At 58.7% G+C, this 17751-nt stretch overlaps 1 protein-coding gene across 3 annotated transcripts in view; it reads left to right on the forward strand.

The window, feature by feature from the left end:
- Positions 1-17751, forward strand: part of LOC139009259 (proline-rich membrane anchor 1) — a 40200-nt gene that overhangs the window by 12664 nt on the left and 9785 nt on the right. For all 3 annotated transcript variants that reach the window (XM_070413449.1, XM_070413438.1, XM_070413458.1), the window contains exon 4: positions 17042-17171. In XM_070413449.1, the coding sequence (XP_070269550.1) occupies positions 17042-17171 (130 nt within the window). The remainder of the gene's footprint in view (positions 1-17041; positions 17172-17751) is intronic.

A 17751-nucleotide genomic window follows, 5' to 3' on the forward strand; every position in this document is an offset into this window, starting at 1 on the left:
AGCAGAGGCAGCCGCGGCCAGCCCTGGTCCAGTCTGAGAGGGTTTGGAGGTGGGGTGATGGGACTCTGGCGGCTGTGGTTGGGTGGGGCAGGGATGTCCCAGGTTCTGTGCAATGAACGAGCAGGTGTCACTCCCAGCGCTCCCTCTTGGTCCTCGGGATGCTTGTGAGCTCACCAATGGGCTAATGCAGACCCAGGGGCGCCCGGATGGGGTGAGCAGCAGCTCAAAGCCCCCCCCCCCGCCCCCCCCCCCCCCCCCCCCCCGCCCCGAGTGTTTTAGCGGCTGCCGTTTTGTAAGGACACAATCTCTGGGACTTTATGAAGGTTCCGATCACTGGGGCTAACCCGATTTTTTTCTGGGTTGTGACAAGTTTGGAGAACGCAGAAGAGGAGGCCCCTGGAGGCCTAAAACGCCGAGGACAGGTGCAGCGGGTGAGCCACCCCTGGGAACTGGCCTCCTCCTTGGGCGCCAGGCTCCTCGGGAAAGAGTGTGAACCCCACAGCTCCATCTTTGCCCAGAGCGAGCCCTGAGGAGGGACTGTGGTTGTCAAACATGAGCCATATCCCTTGGAATAACTCTTGCTTCATGGGCTGTGTCAGTGCTGAGTTGGTCCTTAATGTCACCATGGATTGGGGTGCTGCGGTATCAGATGTTCATCATTTGCGGGAGGCAGGACTTCTGGCCTGTCATCTTTGAGCCACTTGCCTGGTCTGCGAGTAGGAGGACCTGGAGGCCGGACCTGGCTCTGGCTCTGGCTCTGGCCAGCTGTGTGCTGGTCACTCACGCTCGCTGAGCTTCCGTGTTCTTGTCTGCGCATGAGCGATGAGGTTCCGTCCTCCAAAGGTGGCTGTGAGTGCAAAAAGTGCATGTGAAGGCCTAGCCCAGCTCCCGGTACATCCCCACCCTCTTGCCAGCACAACCTTTGCTTGAATGGACCTCTTCCCCCAGCTGGTCTCAGCTCTCCCGTCCATAAAATGGGCCGGCTCTGCCTTGAGCTCCACTCTAGCTGAGCACAGGGCCCTGTGAGCACGACTCTCATCCCTGAACTGGAGCGTCTGACATCGTAGGAATTTTAATAGTTGCTGGCTTTCTTTTAAAAAGTGGTTTTATTTTTTTTAAGTACTGGCTTTCCCTTTCCCAATTCAATAAATGGAATTGTTCGTCTTCCATGTATATGCTTGCATCCAGCAAATAAAAGATGATGGATTTATGTGGACTTTAATTTACTCAAAAAAACCTTTATCCATTGATTTATTGAACAAGCCTTTGCTGAGTATGTCACAGCCTTGCCCTCAGGGAACCTGAGCCCTGGACGCCCGTAGGCATCACCCAAGAGCTTTAGAAATGATGCCCGGCCTGCCTTAGAGGGAGTGATTTTTGTATGAATTAGGTTGAAACTCTTGGCTATAACCAGAGGCAGGAGGCAGGGAGGGAAGGTGAGGCGCCATGGAACTTGGGGCCAAGGGCCAGCGAGATGAGACGTGCACATGAGTGAGTGGCCTCCGGTATCGGCATCGCCACGGCCACTGGGATGCCCCAGACGTGGCGCCTGCCCTCCAGGACCTTGGAGTCTTGTGAGGAGTCTGGGCTCAATGCTGAGCTGGAAACAGGGGCTCTCACATCTCGGCAAACGTGCACGTCCATGCCTGACGTGTACCTCCTGGTGCTCGCTGTCTTGTAATTTTTTTATTGAGATAAATTCACCATTTTACAGTATACCTTTCAGCAGTTTTTAGTATATTCACAATGTTGTGTAACCACCACGACAGTCTAATTCCAGATCATTTTTGTCACCCTCCCCCCCGTACCTCCCAAATCAGCCCCCTCCCCGAGTCCCTGACAACCACTGATCTACTTCCCGTCCCTGTGGATTTGCTATTCTGGACATTTAACTTAAACCTGGTGTTCTTCTGCGGCCCGAGACTCCGTTTCCCATCTCCTGGTGGGAGGAGCCTCCCTCCTCAGTGTTGAGAGGCGGAATCCAGCCGGCGTGTGCAGGGTGGGCCCACAGCCCAGCACGGGGCAGGTGTTGGAGGGTGAGGCCCCCGTAATGGAAGGGGATCCTGCAGCATCGGTGGGGGGGTGGCCTCACCTGCTGCCTGGGGTGGAAAGCTGGCTGACGCCCACAACGCTGGCCTCATGTGGACCATTTCACTCGCAGGGCTGTGGGGAGGGGTCCAGGCGGTTCGCAGGTGACCGTGTGCAGAGCAGTGCCGGCTCAGGTGGTCGCCCTGTCAACGCGGGCTATTTCGTGTTATTACAGAATTCATCCAGGGTGCCCCACTGTGTCCAGCACAAAGCAGTCACTCTGTCCCATTACGTTTCTGATTTGATCCCTGAGGACGGTACTGTTGATTCATCTTTGTCCCCACAGCTTGACCCATGAGGGTTTGAAAGAAAGAATGAATGAATGAGTGAACGTGACCAGACGAGGAAGGCAGAAGGAAAACTTTCCGGGATACGCGGGTAGGGAGGGGAACAACGTGTTTACGAGCCTGCCACTCGCCAGGGAGCCTCTGGGAGCACGTCTGAGCTGGGCTCCTCCGGAAACAGACACCGAGGCAAGAATTCAAGTGTGGGTGGTTATTTGGGAGATGGGGCGAGGGCGGCAGGCAGCCAACGGGGTGATATCAAGCCGGTGACCACCATGGACCCTGGAGGGAGACTGGTCCCACTGGGGAGCTCTGGGAAGTTGGTGGGGTCACGTACAGCTCCTAAGAGTGACTCACCTGAGGGCCCAGGGGGCTGGGGGTGCAGTCGACTCCCCAGGCAGAGAGGCAACGCTGGCAGCTGGAGGCCAGCCAGCGAGCCCAGCAGGACGCCAGCAGCACCCGCTCAGGCTGTGCCCTTCACCCACCGCAACTGCCGTGGTGCCCCCGCCCTGGTCAGCCCCAGAGGGGTCTAGACCTCAAGCTGGGAGCCCACCCCCCTCTCTCCCACTCGGGGAAGCGCATCAGCGGTCAAGTGGGTGTCCTCCTATCAGAGGGGTAGCCAATGTATGTGCTTAAGGAGCAGCAAACCCCGCACAGTCACCTGCTCACTCACAAGTGAGTGCAGATCTATCTCCATGTGGCCACAGACCGAGGGGGGCACAGCGGGTTAGACAGGGCGAACCCGTAGTGGGGCTCACGGGCGAAGACGGGGCTCTGTCCTCTCTCAGGTGGAGTTTGGGATCCCTGTGGGCGGCGTGCAGAGGCAGCGCGCACAGGAATGGCACCCAAGCGGCCGCTGTGGGGAGCAGGTGTCCCTCAGGTGTCATGGCTGAGCCCAGGGGGAAGCCTGGGAGTGGAGGTGGGCAAGGGGCTGTGTTCTGGCAGAAGGAAGGGCAGGGGCAAAGCATTGGAGGATGGACAGCCTGCCCACACCAGGACTGGCGTGCGCAGGAGGCGTGGGGATGGAGCTGGAGGAGCGAGGGTGCTGCCCAGCATGAGGTGCTCGGGGATCTTGGGCGCATCCCGGGCAGTGGAGACTCTGAGTGGAGAGCTCCCCTCTGAGTCCCCTTAGACAGCCCTGGCTGGGGGAGGCTGGGGGCGGGAAAGAAGTGGCAGGAGACAGAGGCGGCAGGGAGCAGGCGGTGGTCCAGGGCAGAGAGCGCTGGCCTGGGCCAGGCAGTGGCTGTGGGCCAGAGGCCAGGGCGGAGAATCTTCAGGACTCAGAGACCAACCACCTTTGGGGGTTGAGGGAGCAGGAAGGGCTCAGGAGTTTCAGCCTTTGTTACATGGCATGGAAGGTGCCATTGGCCAGCGGGGAAGGCACTGGTTTGTGGGTGTGCGTTGAGGGCAGAGGCCTGAGCTGGCCCGCAGGCTGTGGGGTGGTGGGGGCTCCAGGGGGCGCGTGGGGAGGACGGCCTGGGGCTCGGGAGGAAGAGGAGCCTGAGAAAGGCAGTCAGAGGGGAAGGGGAAAACCAGGCGAGGGGACCTGGAGACAAGGCCCGCCCCCCCCCTCCCCCAGGGCTGGGGAGAGCGCGCGGGGATCAGGAACGAGAGCTGGTGTCCACCTCCTGCACCCACTTAGCCGCAGGTGGAGGGAGCTGTAAGCACTAAACCAGGGGTCCTCAAACTACAGCCCGCGGGCCACATGCAAATACAAATATTGTATTTGTTCCCATTTTGTTTTTTTACTTCAAAATAAGACATGTGCAGTGTGCATAGGAATTTGTTCATAGTTTTTTTTTAAACTATAGTCCGGCCCTCCAACGGTCTGAGGGACAGTGAACTGGCCCCCTGTTTAAAAAGTTTGAGGACCCCTGCTCTAAACAGATGCGTGCTTCTCTCTTAGGGGTGGGAGGTGCCGAGCCAGAGCCCCCAGGACACTGGGAGCTGAGGCGGGGGAGGCGATGGCCGGGCAGGTGGGCCTTTACTCACGCAAACATTTCTTGAGCGCGTCTACATTTTAGCAGCTTGGGAGACACCACGGAACAAAACAGATGCCGAGCTGACGCTGGCGGGGAGGAGAGGCCAGAACACAATAAAGCTGATAAAGCTGTGAGCTGGGTAGTCTGCTGGCCGGGGCAGGTGCTGTGAGAAATGGCAGGGGACTGCAGCGGGCTGGGGCTGGGCCAGGAGCAAGCTGAAGAGGAGGTAGCATGGGAGCAAGGCTGGCAGGAGGAGGCTCGCTGGCACCCGGGGAGAGGACCGAGGCCCGGCCAGAGGCCCAGGACAGAGCTCACCTGGAGCCTGAGGGGCAGCCGGGGCCAGTGTGGCTGGAGCAGAGTGGGGTCGGGTAGGAGGTGAGAATGGGGTAGGAGGTGAGAATGGGGAGAGGCAGGCAGGCCCACTGTGAGGGCGGCATCTGTCCGTGGGGGCGGGGGTGGGAGTGTCTCAGGGAGGATGTCCCGAGGAGTTTGGGGCGGTTCTGGAAGAGCGAAGGGCTTGAGCAGCTGAGTTCGGTGAAGCACATGGTGCTGGAAGACGATTAATCTCCGAGATGGGAAGGGGGCCAAGGCCACTGCGCACTTGTGTGTCTGCTCAGTTCCTGGCTGGGCAGCCATCTCTTTCTAAGACGCTGCCAAGATGTTGGCCTTGTTTGCTCCCCTGCACAGCCCGGTTTATGGGGCTTGATTTATGCTGCCTCTCGTCCTGTTCCTCTCCCTAAATATGGGCAGGTTGTGGGTGAGGGTGGTGTCTGTTAGTCCCAGCATGGGCCCCCTTCAGACCGGCTGTGACCTGTACATGGTATGTGCGTTGCCCTTTGTCCTTTGACCTCTAGAGAAGAAACCCAGGAAAGGCCGAGGGAAGCTTCCAAACCAGGACGCTCACACGAGGGTCTCTGCTGACGTCCAGAGCGGCCTGGGGACACCACGCCCTCCTTCTGGGCGCTCCTCTTCCAGGAAGGCCCTCCTCCTCGAGGCCTGGAGGCTGGGATCAGGAATGGGTTGCTCCAGCTGCCTGGTGGGCTGTGGGTGGCCGAGCAGCTGCGTGGTCCCTCCACCAGGAGGATGGCTGGGCTCAGGACTGTGAAATTCGGATTGTGCTGGAAGTGCAGTGACCCTGGACACCCAGAGAGCGAGTTGATTCCTTCCACCTGGCGCTCTCTCCTTCCCCTCCCCTCCCTTTTCTTTTTTATTTTTTAATTTATCTTTATTGTTGAAAGTATTACAGATGTCCCCTTCTCCCCCCTCCCCCCCCGTTGACCCCTCCCACCCCATATTGGCCCCTCTTCCTCCCCTCACTTTCAAGCCCTCTCCCTCATACTCCTAGTTCATACTTTTCCAAATTCAGATGAATCCTCCCGCCACACACACGCCCATTTCTTCACTCTCTCCCTCTCTCCCCTTGAGCTGACTCGTATCCTACCTGTGGTTCTCAGGCACAAGTAAAAACACCCCCTAGTGTACATGTGGAAGTGTGTGTTGGGGAGGGGGTGTGTTCATGTTTAGGTTGTTGTCGCAGAGACTGGGGGGTGGGGAGGAGCCTCGGGGAGGGCTGGTGGCACTGAGTGGACAGGGGCCGGGGGTGACCAAGGTCATACCAGGGACAGTTCTCCACCAAGAAGCCCCTCCCCATACAACAGGTCCTGCTGAGAAACTGCAGCCACAGGCCTTGTTTCCAAGCGGCCGGATTTCCAGTCCCGCCTGGTGCCCCCAGGAAAGTTGGGTGTTTCCATTTTTGGAAACCTCAGTGAGGGCCCTGCTACTGTGGGCGACAGTTCCTGTCTCTTTCGATGACTGTTTCACTCTTGTCTGAGAGCGTGGGGCTCGTCCACATTCTTTTACCCACCATTTACCAACAGAGGCACAGAACGTGCAAGGCCTGGTCCAGGTGCTCGGGGGTGTGGCCAGCATCGCCGAATGGGTCCAGTGGTCTCTGATGACCACACTCACTGGCAGGCCCCCCGGGGGCAGAGAATGGGGCCGCTTCATCCTGTGTACGGCCCGCAGAGCTCACCTGGCCAGTAAGTTCTCATGTGCTGATTGGACCCCAGGACTCCAGTTGTGCCTGTGTGGACGTTCTGATTGGCTGGAGGACAGGGCTCTCTGCGTCCATCACCAGGGCTCCTGTTCTTCTCTATGCTTTGAGTGCTGATGTATGAACTTGAACTTTTACACACAGTCTCATGTGGTCAGGTACTTCCATAGACTTCATGTTTTTGTGTGTGTGTTTTTAAAATTTTCATCCCTCATCCGGTCTTAGATCCGCTACCCTAGAGGAAGAGCCCGAGGCCGGGTTCGGATGTGTGTTACTGTTGAAGGAATGTTCTCTGGAGGAGGCCGGAGGGGAGGGAGAGGGCAGGACAGGAAAGCGAAGGAGCCGATCAGGGTGTGGTTTCAGCTGGAATCGCACTTCCTGGGGGCCCATTGGCCCATGAGGAAGCCTGAGGCTGGGGGCAGCTCTCTGTGGCCACATCTGTGAGTCATCAGCTCTGGCTGCCCAGTGACCTGGGGGCACCAACACACCTGCTACACATCCTCTTAGACGCGGGGACAGCCTCCATCAAGCAAGATACTGCACAACGTGCTCGCAATCTCTTGGCCCAAATGTTGGCAGAATCGATTGCTGTGCAGACCTACCAAGTTTTATCTCACTGCTTTTGAGATTTTTAACTGTTTCTCTGAGTTTCTCCCCATTTTGTTCCATTCATTCCCTCCCTTCCCCCCATTTCCACTGAACTTGTGCTCCCACCAGGACCAAGCCCAGTGCCCTGAAGTGCCCAGCTCGCCTCAGAGACTTGGAGGGTTGCAGGGCTCGGTGCAGAGGGTCGGTCCCCAGAGCCCTAAGCCACAGCCTGGGAGCCAAGCCCCCCTCCCGGGGGCCCCACCGCGGGCGGAACCCTGCATTCCCTCACGGGCAGAAATACACAAAGGATTTTCATCTCTGAGAGCATGCGGCCCTATGACCAGCCAAGCAGTTTATCTCCTTATTCAACTCTCAGTCTCTGTCTGCGGCCACGTAAAGCCCCGTGGGATTAACCACTCTGACCTTCCCCCAGGTTCCCGGAGAGACTGCGGGAGCCGGAGACGGCGGCGGGGACGTTTATTAAGGGCTGCTGTCTCCGAGGTGCAGCCATTGAGTCAGACGGCTAATTCCTTTCTTGCTTGTTTTGTTTCTTTACGCACACATTGCACAGTTTATCCGCCTTCCCCTTGGGAGTTATCCTACTGGCTCTGGCAGTTCTGTCCCTGCCCCTTGAGCTTCTATATAGATCCCTCCCTACAAGGGTTGGAACCAGCGTGGTCAAAATGGGGAGCCCACACTGTGGTCAGAAATCGGGGTTTTGCCCCGGCCAGGTGGCCCAGTTGGTTGGCGTGTCATCTGGACACCGAGAGGTGGTGGGTGTGATTCCCGGTCGTGGCTCATGCCCAGGTTTCAGGCTCCACCCCGGCCGTGGCGCATCCAGGAGGCTTGAGAAGAGCCTCTATCGTTGGGCCTTCGCCTGGGAGAGATGGCGAAGCTCTGCCAGGCGGGCCAGGGAGGGGCATCCCTTGGTTTCTGTCCTTCCTCCCACCAGAGAAGACCAAGGCAATCTGAGCCACGCCTGCTCCTCGCTCCCCGGTTTCTGTGTCCCCGTTGCCAGCAATCAGAGGAGGCCAAAGGCACCCATTTCCTGGAAGGGACGCTGGCCTGTCCCCTGCCCCTCCGGCGTGAATGGGCTCCTTGTTGTCATATTTAGAATGAGCCGGACTGTGGGTGGCAGAGGCCCATTGTCCCCTGCATTGGCAGAGAGAATTATGGGTGCCTGGCAATACAATGCATTCTCCTCTTCTTGGCCTCGGGCACAGCCAGTTCCGCTGTGCGGCCTCTTGGGAGCCAGGGGTCACCGTGGAGGCAGTTGGCTTGGAGGCTTAGGTTCCAGCTGGAAGGCCATCAAGCTTCCCTCCTTCCATCCGCTGGGGATGGTGTGGTGCCCTTTGGGAGGCCAAGCCAGGTCCGCGCTGTTGGCTGTGCCCGGCTTGGAGGCCTCTGTCTCTGCACCAAGTGGAGGAGGGAAGGGCCTGGACCACTCCCGGCCCCTGGTTTTCAACCAGGAGATTCTGTTCCCCAGGGAACATTTGGTCGTCACAGTTGGGCGGGGTGCTCCAGGCACCTAATGGGCAGAGGCTGGGGATGCCCAGGACACCCCCAAGCAAAGAATGATCCGACCCAAGATGTCAACAGGGCCGAGGCTGAGGAAGCCTGCTCTAGGCCGAGGTCACGACCCCGCTTGGCCGAGGGGTGTTTGAGGCCCAGATTCTTGAAGTGCATGCAGAAGTTTGAGGGGTCTCCAGTGCAATGCCAGAGCCAGGTTGTGTGGCCTTGATCTTGAGACTGAGCTGCTTGTCCAGAAAGAAAAGGAAGTTCCCAGGCCGGGGCTGGTTGCCCAGTCTCAGAATGCTCATCCTTCAGACAGAAGTTGCCCATGGGAAGTGGAAGCAGCGTTCTTGTGGGGCATGGGCCGGCCCCGTTTCATGCCTGTGGTACAACTGCCCATCACAGAGGATGGAGCCACAGAGCAGCCTTCTGCGCTGTTGTTATCTGAAAGGCAAAGTGACCACTTTTGAGGTCACACGTGTCCGCTCAGGAGGCCGTGTGGCTATTAAAAGAGTGAGTGCGTTGCCCGGCCGGCGTGGCTCAGTGGTTGAGCATCGACCTACGAACCTGGAGGTCACAGTGGGTTCAATTTCTGGTCAGGGCACATGCCAGGGTTTCGGGCTCAATCCCCAGTGTAGGGCATGCAGGAGGCAGCTGATCAATGATTCTCTCTCATCATTGATGTTTCTCTCTCTCTCTCGCTCTAACTTCCTCACTGAACACACTTTTTAAAAAAGTGAGTGTGCATGGCAAGAGTGGGCATTGGAAATACCCCAGCTCAGCAGAGACCTGAGTGGTTGGGTCCCCCAGTGCACCCCTCTCCTCCCCCTCCCCCTCCCTTTCTGTCCTGGATGCCCCAGCAGTGGCTGCTGAAACCTCACAGCTCAGCTCCGATCCCGTCGCACTCCAAGCAGCTCTGTGACTTTACCTCTTTGGCCCTTAGGGACCCTCAGAGTCCTCACCTATAAGATGGTACCAGTAATTCCTGCCTGGTCTGTCCCGGGAAGAGGGGATCTGAGAATAACATTTAAAATCGAAGGGGGAAAGGTGCTTTGAAAACAGCACTGTGGGCATATAAGTGGCTCTCATTTTGCCGCCTGGGGGGCTAAGTCTACCCTTGGCTGCCTTTCGGGGAAGGAAAGTGGATGTGTCCCCTCCCCTCAGCCTGGACCAGCGCCGTCAGTAGCCTCGCTGTGTGACATCGATGGCCTATATCCGTGCCACCCGGCGTGGCAGCCGTTGGCTGCATGTGGCTACTGAGCCCTTAAAATAGGGCTAGTGCAGCCGAGGACCTGGACTTCTCATTTAACCTTTTTAAATATTTCACATGTACGTGGTCACATGGGGCTAGTGGCCACCACAGCCGAGTGGGGTCGTGGGCCATCCGTGTGGGGCTGGTTGCTTTTTGCTCCTCAAGACGATGGCTTTGCTCCAAAGCCACCAACGTGTCAGGCTCCTTTCTTTTTTGTTTTGAACGAACTGAGCGGCCGTGGTTTTCTCAGCTGTGTCTCCATCCCTCCTTGGTCACAACCCGGCCTCAGTCACGCTCAGCTCCACCCCACAGGGCCTTTCCCACAGGACACAGGCTCTGCCCAGGGAAGCAGCGCAGGGCGTCCGGGAAGGGGCATCGGGACACAGAGAGCTCCATGGGTCCTGCGGGCTGTAATTTCATCTCCTTGGAAGCCAGGCCAGGATCTCCCAGCGCCTCGTGACCTCCTGTCTAAGGTTCCTGGCTGGAGCCTGTCCTCAGAGATGGAGAGGATTTTAAAGGACATATTTCCAGGGGGGACAAGGGAGGAGGCCAGTGGGAGCCTTACCTCAGGCCCCGTCTCCCAAAGGCCTGGGCCTGGGCCTGAGCCTGCTCTGGAGGGGATGCTGGAGGTTCGTTTACTTCTTCCCAACATCACCCACCAGCGGCAGAGGGCTCCACAGGCGCACCTGGCACCTGGCGGTCACTGGTTAAGGACTCCGGGTTCTGGGGATGTGAATTCTCTCTGTTTTTTTTGGGCACCCCAGCAGCCCCGGGACAGCCTTCCAAAGAAGGGCCCCCAGGAGAGTGGGGTGTAGCTGTACGCCCCCCGCACCCAGGCAGGTGGGAGGCAGCTTCCGCCTTGTCACCTGCACCCACCGCCACCGCTGCAGCAGCTGACTCTGAACACCAACAAGCAAAACAGCCCCAGAAGCACCAGAGGGGACGGTGGGAGGGAGGGGGCCCGTGGCTTGGAACCGCCAGAGGAGGAAAGGCGCCGAGCTGCTGACACCGAGGGTGAGCCTGTCATCAGATTAGGAGCCAGAGTCTTAGAACCTGGCACCCAGGTGGCGGCTGGCCCTGCCCTGGGCATCAGCCTGCTGCGTTACAGGACTGTGAGGCAGCGTGGGCAGTTCCTGGGGGTCCGCCCTAAATCTGCCCAGATCCCACCGCTCTACTCAAGGGCCCAGACCTGCCTTTGGAAGACAGTTATAGTGGCAACCCCATCTTCTTTTTTTAAATGCTTTGAGTTTTGAGAGAGAGAACAGGAGAGGGAGAGAAAGGGAGAAACATCGATGAGAGAAACATCGATTGACTGCCTCCCACACGCCCCCCCACCGGGGTTCAAGCTCACAACCTGGGCGACCTCTGGGTACATGGGATGAAGCTCAGCCAACTGAGCTGCACTGGCCAGGATAAACCCATCCTTTTTGGGGTGCCCCTGCAGCAGGGCCCCAGGAGGACAGCTGACACATTACCGGGTAGATGCTCCCCACCAGCCTTCCAGAGAATGTGTCAGCCGCGGACTGATGAGCTATCATTTTAATATATATATAGTTTTTAAAAAGATTTTTATTGATTTTTTACAGAGAGGAAGGGAGAGGGATAGAAAGCTAGAAACATTGATGAGAGAGAAACATCGATCAGCTGCCTCCTGCACACCTCCTACTGGGGATGTGCCCGCAACCAAGGTACATGCCCTTGACCGGAATCGAACCTGGGACCTTTTAGCCCGCAGGCCGACACTCTATCCACTGAGCCAAACCGGTCAGGGCAATATATTTTTATTGATTTTAGAAAGGAAGGGAGAGGGAGAGAGAGACAGAAACATCAATGATGAGAGAGAATCATTGATCGGCTGCCTCCTGCACACCCCCAGCTGGGGATCGAGCCCGCAACCCAGGCACGTGCCCTTGACTGGAATCGAAACTGGGACCCTTTGGTCCGCAGTCCGACGCTCTATCCAGTGAGCCGAACCAGCTGGGCTCATTTTAGTGCGTTGTCTGGGGTCCCTTAGCAGGGGTGTGTGGTGACGTTAGGGCCCACAGGTGGGTCTGCCTGTCCTCTGTGCCTGTGCTGTCTCACCACGTTGTCACTGTCAAAACTCCCAGAGGACAGCGCCCTGGGCCACCTGCCTAGAGACCTCCCCCCGGGCATTGGTGAGACCCTGGGAGTTCAGGCCCATTCTAAAAATAAAGTGGGGAAGAGTGGAGCGTTCACTTGCAAAGTAAAAATCTGGGATGTCGTTTCAGACTACAGTCGGGCCTTGACTTACGAGTGTCCCGACTAACGAGTTTTTCGAGATACGAGCCGTCTCTCGGCCGATTTTTTGCTTTGAGTTGCGAGCTAAAATTCGGGTTACGAGCCAGCTTCAGATACCCCACCGCTAGTTGGCGCAGCGAACATCACAGTGAACGCCACAACATCAGCCCAGCATCACGTGTCTCACTCGTTCACTTTAATGATTTGACATATGAGTAATTTGAGTTATGAGCTCGGTCACAGAACGAATTAAACTCGTAAGTCAAGGCCCCACTGTACTTGCTTAATCTTATCTAAGAATCTCCAGTAAAGACCATCCTGGTTAGGTAGAGGTAGACCTACTTTTCTTGTAAAAGTAAATACGTTAGGTTTTGCAGGCCATACAGTCTCCATTGCAGCTACTCAACTCGGCTCTGTAGTCAGAAAGCATCCATGACAATAGGCAAACACATGGTATGTTTTTGTTCCAATAAAACTTTATTTACAACAAGAGGACCGGATTTGGCCCGTGGGCACTGGGCTGGGCCATCCTGACCCCTCCTCACAATGGTTACGGCTGTTTAGACAGAGTAGATCCCACGGGACGGGGCGATCCTGAGGCCCCATCCGCTGTGAAGCGCCCCCTGGAGGGGGCGATGGGGACCCAGCGCCAGCCAGGGGTGCTCCTGAGGCCCCATCCCTGTGAAGCGCCCCCTGGAGGGGGCGATGGGGACCCAGCGCCAGCCAGGTGCCTGGTGCTTGCTCTCACAAGCAAAGATGGGCTCACTGCTCTCAGTCCACTCCCGCGGGCTCCCGCGTTCGGAGTGTTATTCTGTCATGTTGTCCTGCCCCATTTTGTGCCTAAGCATGCACACAGGTCAGTGTCCCGCCGAGGCAGGAATCACAGCGAGCTTTTTCTAGTGGCTACTGACTCCGTGTCCGTCCCACAGACTGTAAGCGTCACCAGGGCAGGGTCCCTATCTGTTTTGTCACCTGTCATGTCCCCGGAACCTGGCCTAGCACATGGCACGTAGTGGGCTCCTACCAGGCGTGTGCTGAGTGGATGGATTAGCACTGAATGAGGAGGGGTCGGGGCAATGAGGGGGCGCTGAGGTCACCCAGAGCTTTCCCGAGGGCACCCTCATGGCTCCTTGCCAGCGCTGCCTGTGCTGCTCTAAGGCCGGTGAGCTCGGGCCTCTGGGCAGCAGTGAGTCCTGGGGGGAACAGGTGGCAGATGGGGGGAGGGTCCCCGGGCGCCTGCAGCCACCAGGAGAGCCGTGCTGGGTCCTGGCCCTGAGGAGCCCACAGAGGGCTGCTGGGCCGTGAACAAGGGGAGGCGTGTCCTGCAGTCGCCACCAGACGCGGCGTTAATTCCACCCGGCAGGCCTGCCGGTCTCGCCTCTGCCCGGCCTCCACCCACCTCTCTCCCTGGCATCGGGCACAGCCGTGGCTGCCCTGCCCTAGAGACTGCAACCCAATTCATAAATTCCCTTCCTAATTGGGCACAGGGACGAGGAGACATTATTAATAATGCAGGGGCTGTTTCATGCCCCGCCAGGAGCCGGGCCTGAGACAGTCCTTGGTGACGAGCAGCCACCCTGCCACCGCACTGGGCTCCGTGCCCAGGACGCCGGGCAGAAGTACATAAAGCAGAGGAGTGAGTGTCCCGGGAGCTCGGGCCCCAGGCTGGAGTCACAGATGCGAGGACCCGGAGCCGCTTCAGGAGGGAGGCCCCGGGCACCAGCCAGGGGAGCAGAGAAGCTCGGGGCGCCAGCTGCCTGTGCCCCCCTTCCTTCCCCGCTAGCCCAGGCCAACCCAGCGGACTTCCCATGGGCTGCTGGGCCCTAGTACCACCTCCTTCTCCCCCAGGGGAGATGGGTGCTCGGGGTGACCAGTGTGCAGGGTGACCGGTGCTCAGGGTGACCAGTGTGCAGGGTGACCAGTGTGCAGGGTGACCAGTGCTCAGGGTGACAGGTGCTCAGGGTGACAGATTGTCAGGGTGACCGGTGCTCAGGGTGATGGGTGCTCAGGTGACCGGTGCTCAGGGTGATGGGTGCTCAGGTGACCGGTGCTCAAGGTGCTGGGTGCACTGTGAGGCCTGAGGCTGTCTACTGCGGGAGCTCCCTGGTGGGCCTGTTCCATCCCACACCAGCCCATGGAGGAGGCTCTGATGCTTTCCCCACTCACTGTGGGGGGAACTGAGATGAAATCTGAAAGATGAGATGGTTTTCCGAGGGTCAGAATCTGGAATTTAGCTGTAGGTCCCGATTCAAAGCCAGTGTGGATGACGCTGTGCTAAGCGGGGGAGGTGCCCCAGGAAGAGGGGCGGTGACAGTGATACTGGGGAGCCAGGGCAGGCCTGGCATTGGGAAAGGGGTGGGTGGAGAGAAAGGGCAGGGGGAGAGGGGTCAGAGAGCGCAGGCACGGGACTTGGCCTCTGGTGGCCTCGCTGGAGCAGGGCATGCCCACCCGCTGGGGCCTGGGCCTGAGAGGGAGGTGGGGCAGGGAGGACCGAGCTCACTGACGGATGCTTCCTGGACAGGTGGGTGCGTGAGGGTTGCTGCACACCCCCCGGGGGGAGTGGCTGAGGAGAGGCCGAGGGCAGGGGGATGTTTGGGGCCAATGGGACTGCAGTGGGGGTGGGGCCAGGGGCCCTGGGTGACTCTCCCTGTGAAGCCAACAGGGAGTCCCGCTGGCCGGCCTTGTGTCCGGCCCTCTGGATCCCCAGGACAGTGGGTGGTGGGGGCACTTAGGGCTGCCTGCTGGCAGAGCCCCTTGCGGAGACGGGCCAAGACCCACGCGCTTTCACAGGCAACAGTTTCCATCTGCCTGGGACGGGAGGCTCAGCCACAGCAGCCCCGCAGCCCCGCTGGCCAGCAGGAAGGGGCCCCTGCGCCAGGTTTGGGGGCAGTGTGCCACTTCCAGGGGGACCGTGGGCAAGAGGCAGGTGGCCCCCAAAGCAGGCCAAGCACACCCTGCCTCCCCTGTACACTGCTCACCCCCAGCCCAGGCTGAAGGCCAGGGACCCCCACTTACACTGCAGTGTTCAACCTGCTTCCCTCCTGCAGGGTGGAGAAGGGGTGCCCCTGGCTTTTGGAAAAGGCAGTCACCTCCCCCCACACCCCACACCCCACACCCCAGAGCGCTGCCCCCTGTCTTTCTGTTCAGTGCGGGCAGGGGATCGTGCCTTCAGCAGGCACTCTGGCCTGGGGGGGAGTCAGGAAGACTTATGAAAGAGGGGGTGTCTCTGTACCGTACCCAGATTCCCACGGGCAGAGGAGGGGTGGAGCCCTGCCCCCGAGCTGAGAGGGGGACGCTCAGTTTTCTCCTGGTCAGTTCCAAAGGGGACTTCCTCCCTGGAAGGGGCCTCGGTCCCCCAAGTGCCATGTCTGCTCCTGTGCCTGTGGCTTTAAAGCCCAGCCCACTGCCCTAACCGGTTTGGCTCAGTGGATAGAGCGTCGGCCTGCGGACTCAAGGGTCCCAGGTTCGATTCCAGTCAAGGGCATGTACCTTGGTTTCAGGCACATCCCCAGTAGGGTGTTTGCAGGAGGCAGCTGATCCATGTTTCTAACTCTCTATCCCTCTCCCTTCCTCTCTGTAAAAAATCAATAATATGTATATATATATTAAAGCCCAGCCCACACCCTGGCACCTCGGGGAGCCTCACCAGGAGCCGGCCCACGGGGGAGGGAGAGGCCCTGGCACAGGCCTCCTCCAGGATGCCTGGTGCCCATGAATGGACAGCAGGGCCTCAGTGGGCCCTTGTGCAGGGAGACAATGGGCGCTGTGTGAGGGTGGGGCGAGAGGGAGGAGGCTGTGGTCCCTGCCCCCAACGCCGCCGCCTCCACAGTGGACTCGGGCTGGGGACACTGAGGCAGTCACAGGGGCACTTGGTCCCTGGAGGAACCTCCAAGAACCCTTGTCCTTGTGGTGCCTGAAGGCAGTACCGGGAGCAGGGCTGGGAGACATGGGGCCCAGGGTCCCCCTCCTCTGAGCCCCAGAGTCCCCTTTGTCCACGGGGCCTAGGAAACGGCCTCTGCCACCAAGTGCGTTAGCAAAGCTCCTGGGCCCGAGGGTGTCTCAGGGGAGTGGCGAGGCAGGACCGGCAGACCAGCTGGGAAATGCTCCCCACACGTCAGCACCGCGTGTGCTGGGGCCCGAGTGTGCGAGTGGCCGAGGGGAGGACAGGCTCACCTCGAGGACCTCGTGGATTGCGTAGTGACCTGGGGCCCTGCAGCCCCCGGTGTCAGATGCTTTGTCAGTGACAGACTCGGCCGCCCCGTGCAAGCTGAAACAGCTGCACGTACCCACCACGTGGACCAAATCCAAGGCGGGGGAGAGCTTGCCCCTCTCCAGAAATTAGCTTCAGAACTGATGTTGATGGCCCAGCCAGCGTGGCTCAGTGGTTGAGCGTCGACCCGTGAACCAGGAGGTCATGGTTCGATTCCCGGTCAGGGCACATGCCCAGGTGCAGGTCAGGGCCCATGCCCGGGTGGCCGGCTCCATCCCCAGTGGAGGGCCTGCAGGAGGCAACTGATCAATGATTCTCTCTCATCATTGAGGTTTCTATCTCTCTCTTCCTCTCCCTTCCTCTCTGAAATCAATAACAATATATTTAAAGAAAAGAACTGATGCTGATGAACCTCCCTTTCTCTCCTTCCTGCCAGGGTCCCCCATGAGCCCTGCTTCCCACCCCCACCCTCAGAGGAAGCGGATTTAATGCCTCAACTGAGAGAATGAGAGGTTCTGTTATTTTTCATGGGAAATTAAACCTGACCCTGCTGTCAGTTGGCTCCTGCCCAGGGAGGATGGATGGCCGGGCGGGCGTGGTGCTTAACCCCTGCTGGGATCACGCCGCCTGGCTGGGGGCCAGCTATGATGTCACCTGCTGCCGGCTGGGGGTGGGGAGGGCAGGATGGGTCACAGAGCCTCATCTGGGTGATGGATGGCAGCGAGGCCACCCTGGTGGCACCGTGATGGTGCACCTCTGATGGGCCAGGCCCCGCTCGTCCAGGGAGACTCAGGCTGCCCCTCTCCCTTTCAGCTCCCAGCTCTACCTCGTGCCCCGCGGAGGAGAGCTGGTGGTCAGGGCTGGTGATCGTCATCGCGGTATGCTGTGCCTCCCTGCTGTTCCTCACTGTGCTGGTCATCATCTGCTACAAAGCCATCAAGCGGTGAGTGTCCACTGGCTTGGAGCCCTGAGGGCACCCCAGCCGGGCTCGGGGGCTACTCCACCCACCCCCACTGTGGGTTTTTTTTTTTCATTATAAAAATTGTCAAGCATTTAAGAAGCAGAAAGAATGTGCCAGGAATGTGCATCTACCTTCACTCTGATTCAACAGTCACCGAGATTTGGCTAATATTTGCTGCATTGCTTTCCTTTTCCTTTTAGCTCTTTGTTTGCTGAAATATTTGAACGCTGATTGCACACCTCATACCCCCACCGTTTTTAGGGAGTTCAGCTCGGAGGCATGTGATGAGCACCAATCATAAGTCAGGCCCCGTGCAATAGAAACGACCCTTCCTGAAAATCGCAGGCCCTACCGTCGTCGGGCTCACTCAGAGCCTCGGAGAACGGAAATAATCCTCGCGGGGTCGGCAGGGGAGCCACTGATGGGAGGCACCATGCTGGTTTGGAGTGGAGACTGGTTTTGGAGTCCGTTTTAAATTCAGGCTCTCGTTCAAGCTGTGTTACCAGGAGGAAATCACTTGACCTCTCTGGTCCTCAGTGTCCTTATCTGTAAAATAGGGGGA

This window comes from Myotis yumanensis, unplaced genomic scaffold (assembly GCF_028538775.1).
Source record: "Myotis yumanensis isolate MYYU_CA2020_CCGP unplaced genomic scaffold, mMyoYum1.0.hap1 SCAF_1, whole genome shotgun sequence".
NCBI classification, from domain to species: Eukaryota; Metazoa; Chordata; class Mammalia; order Chiroptera; family Vespertilionidae; genus Myotis; species Myotis yumanensis.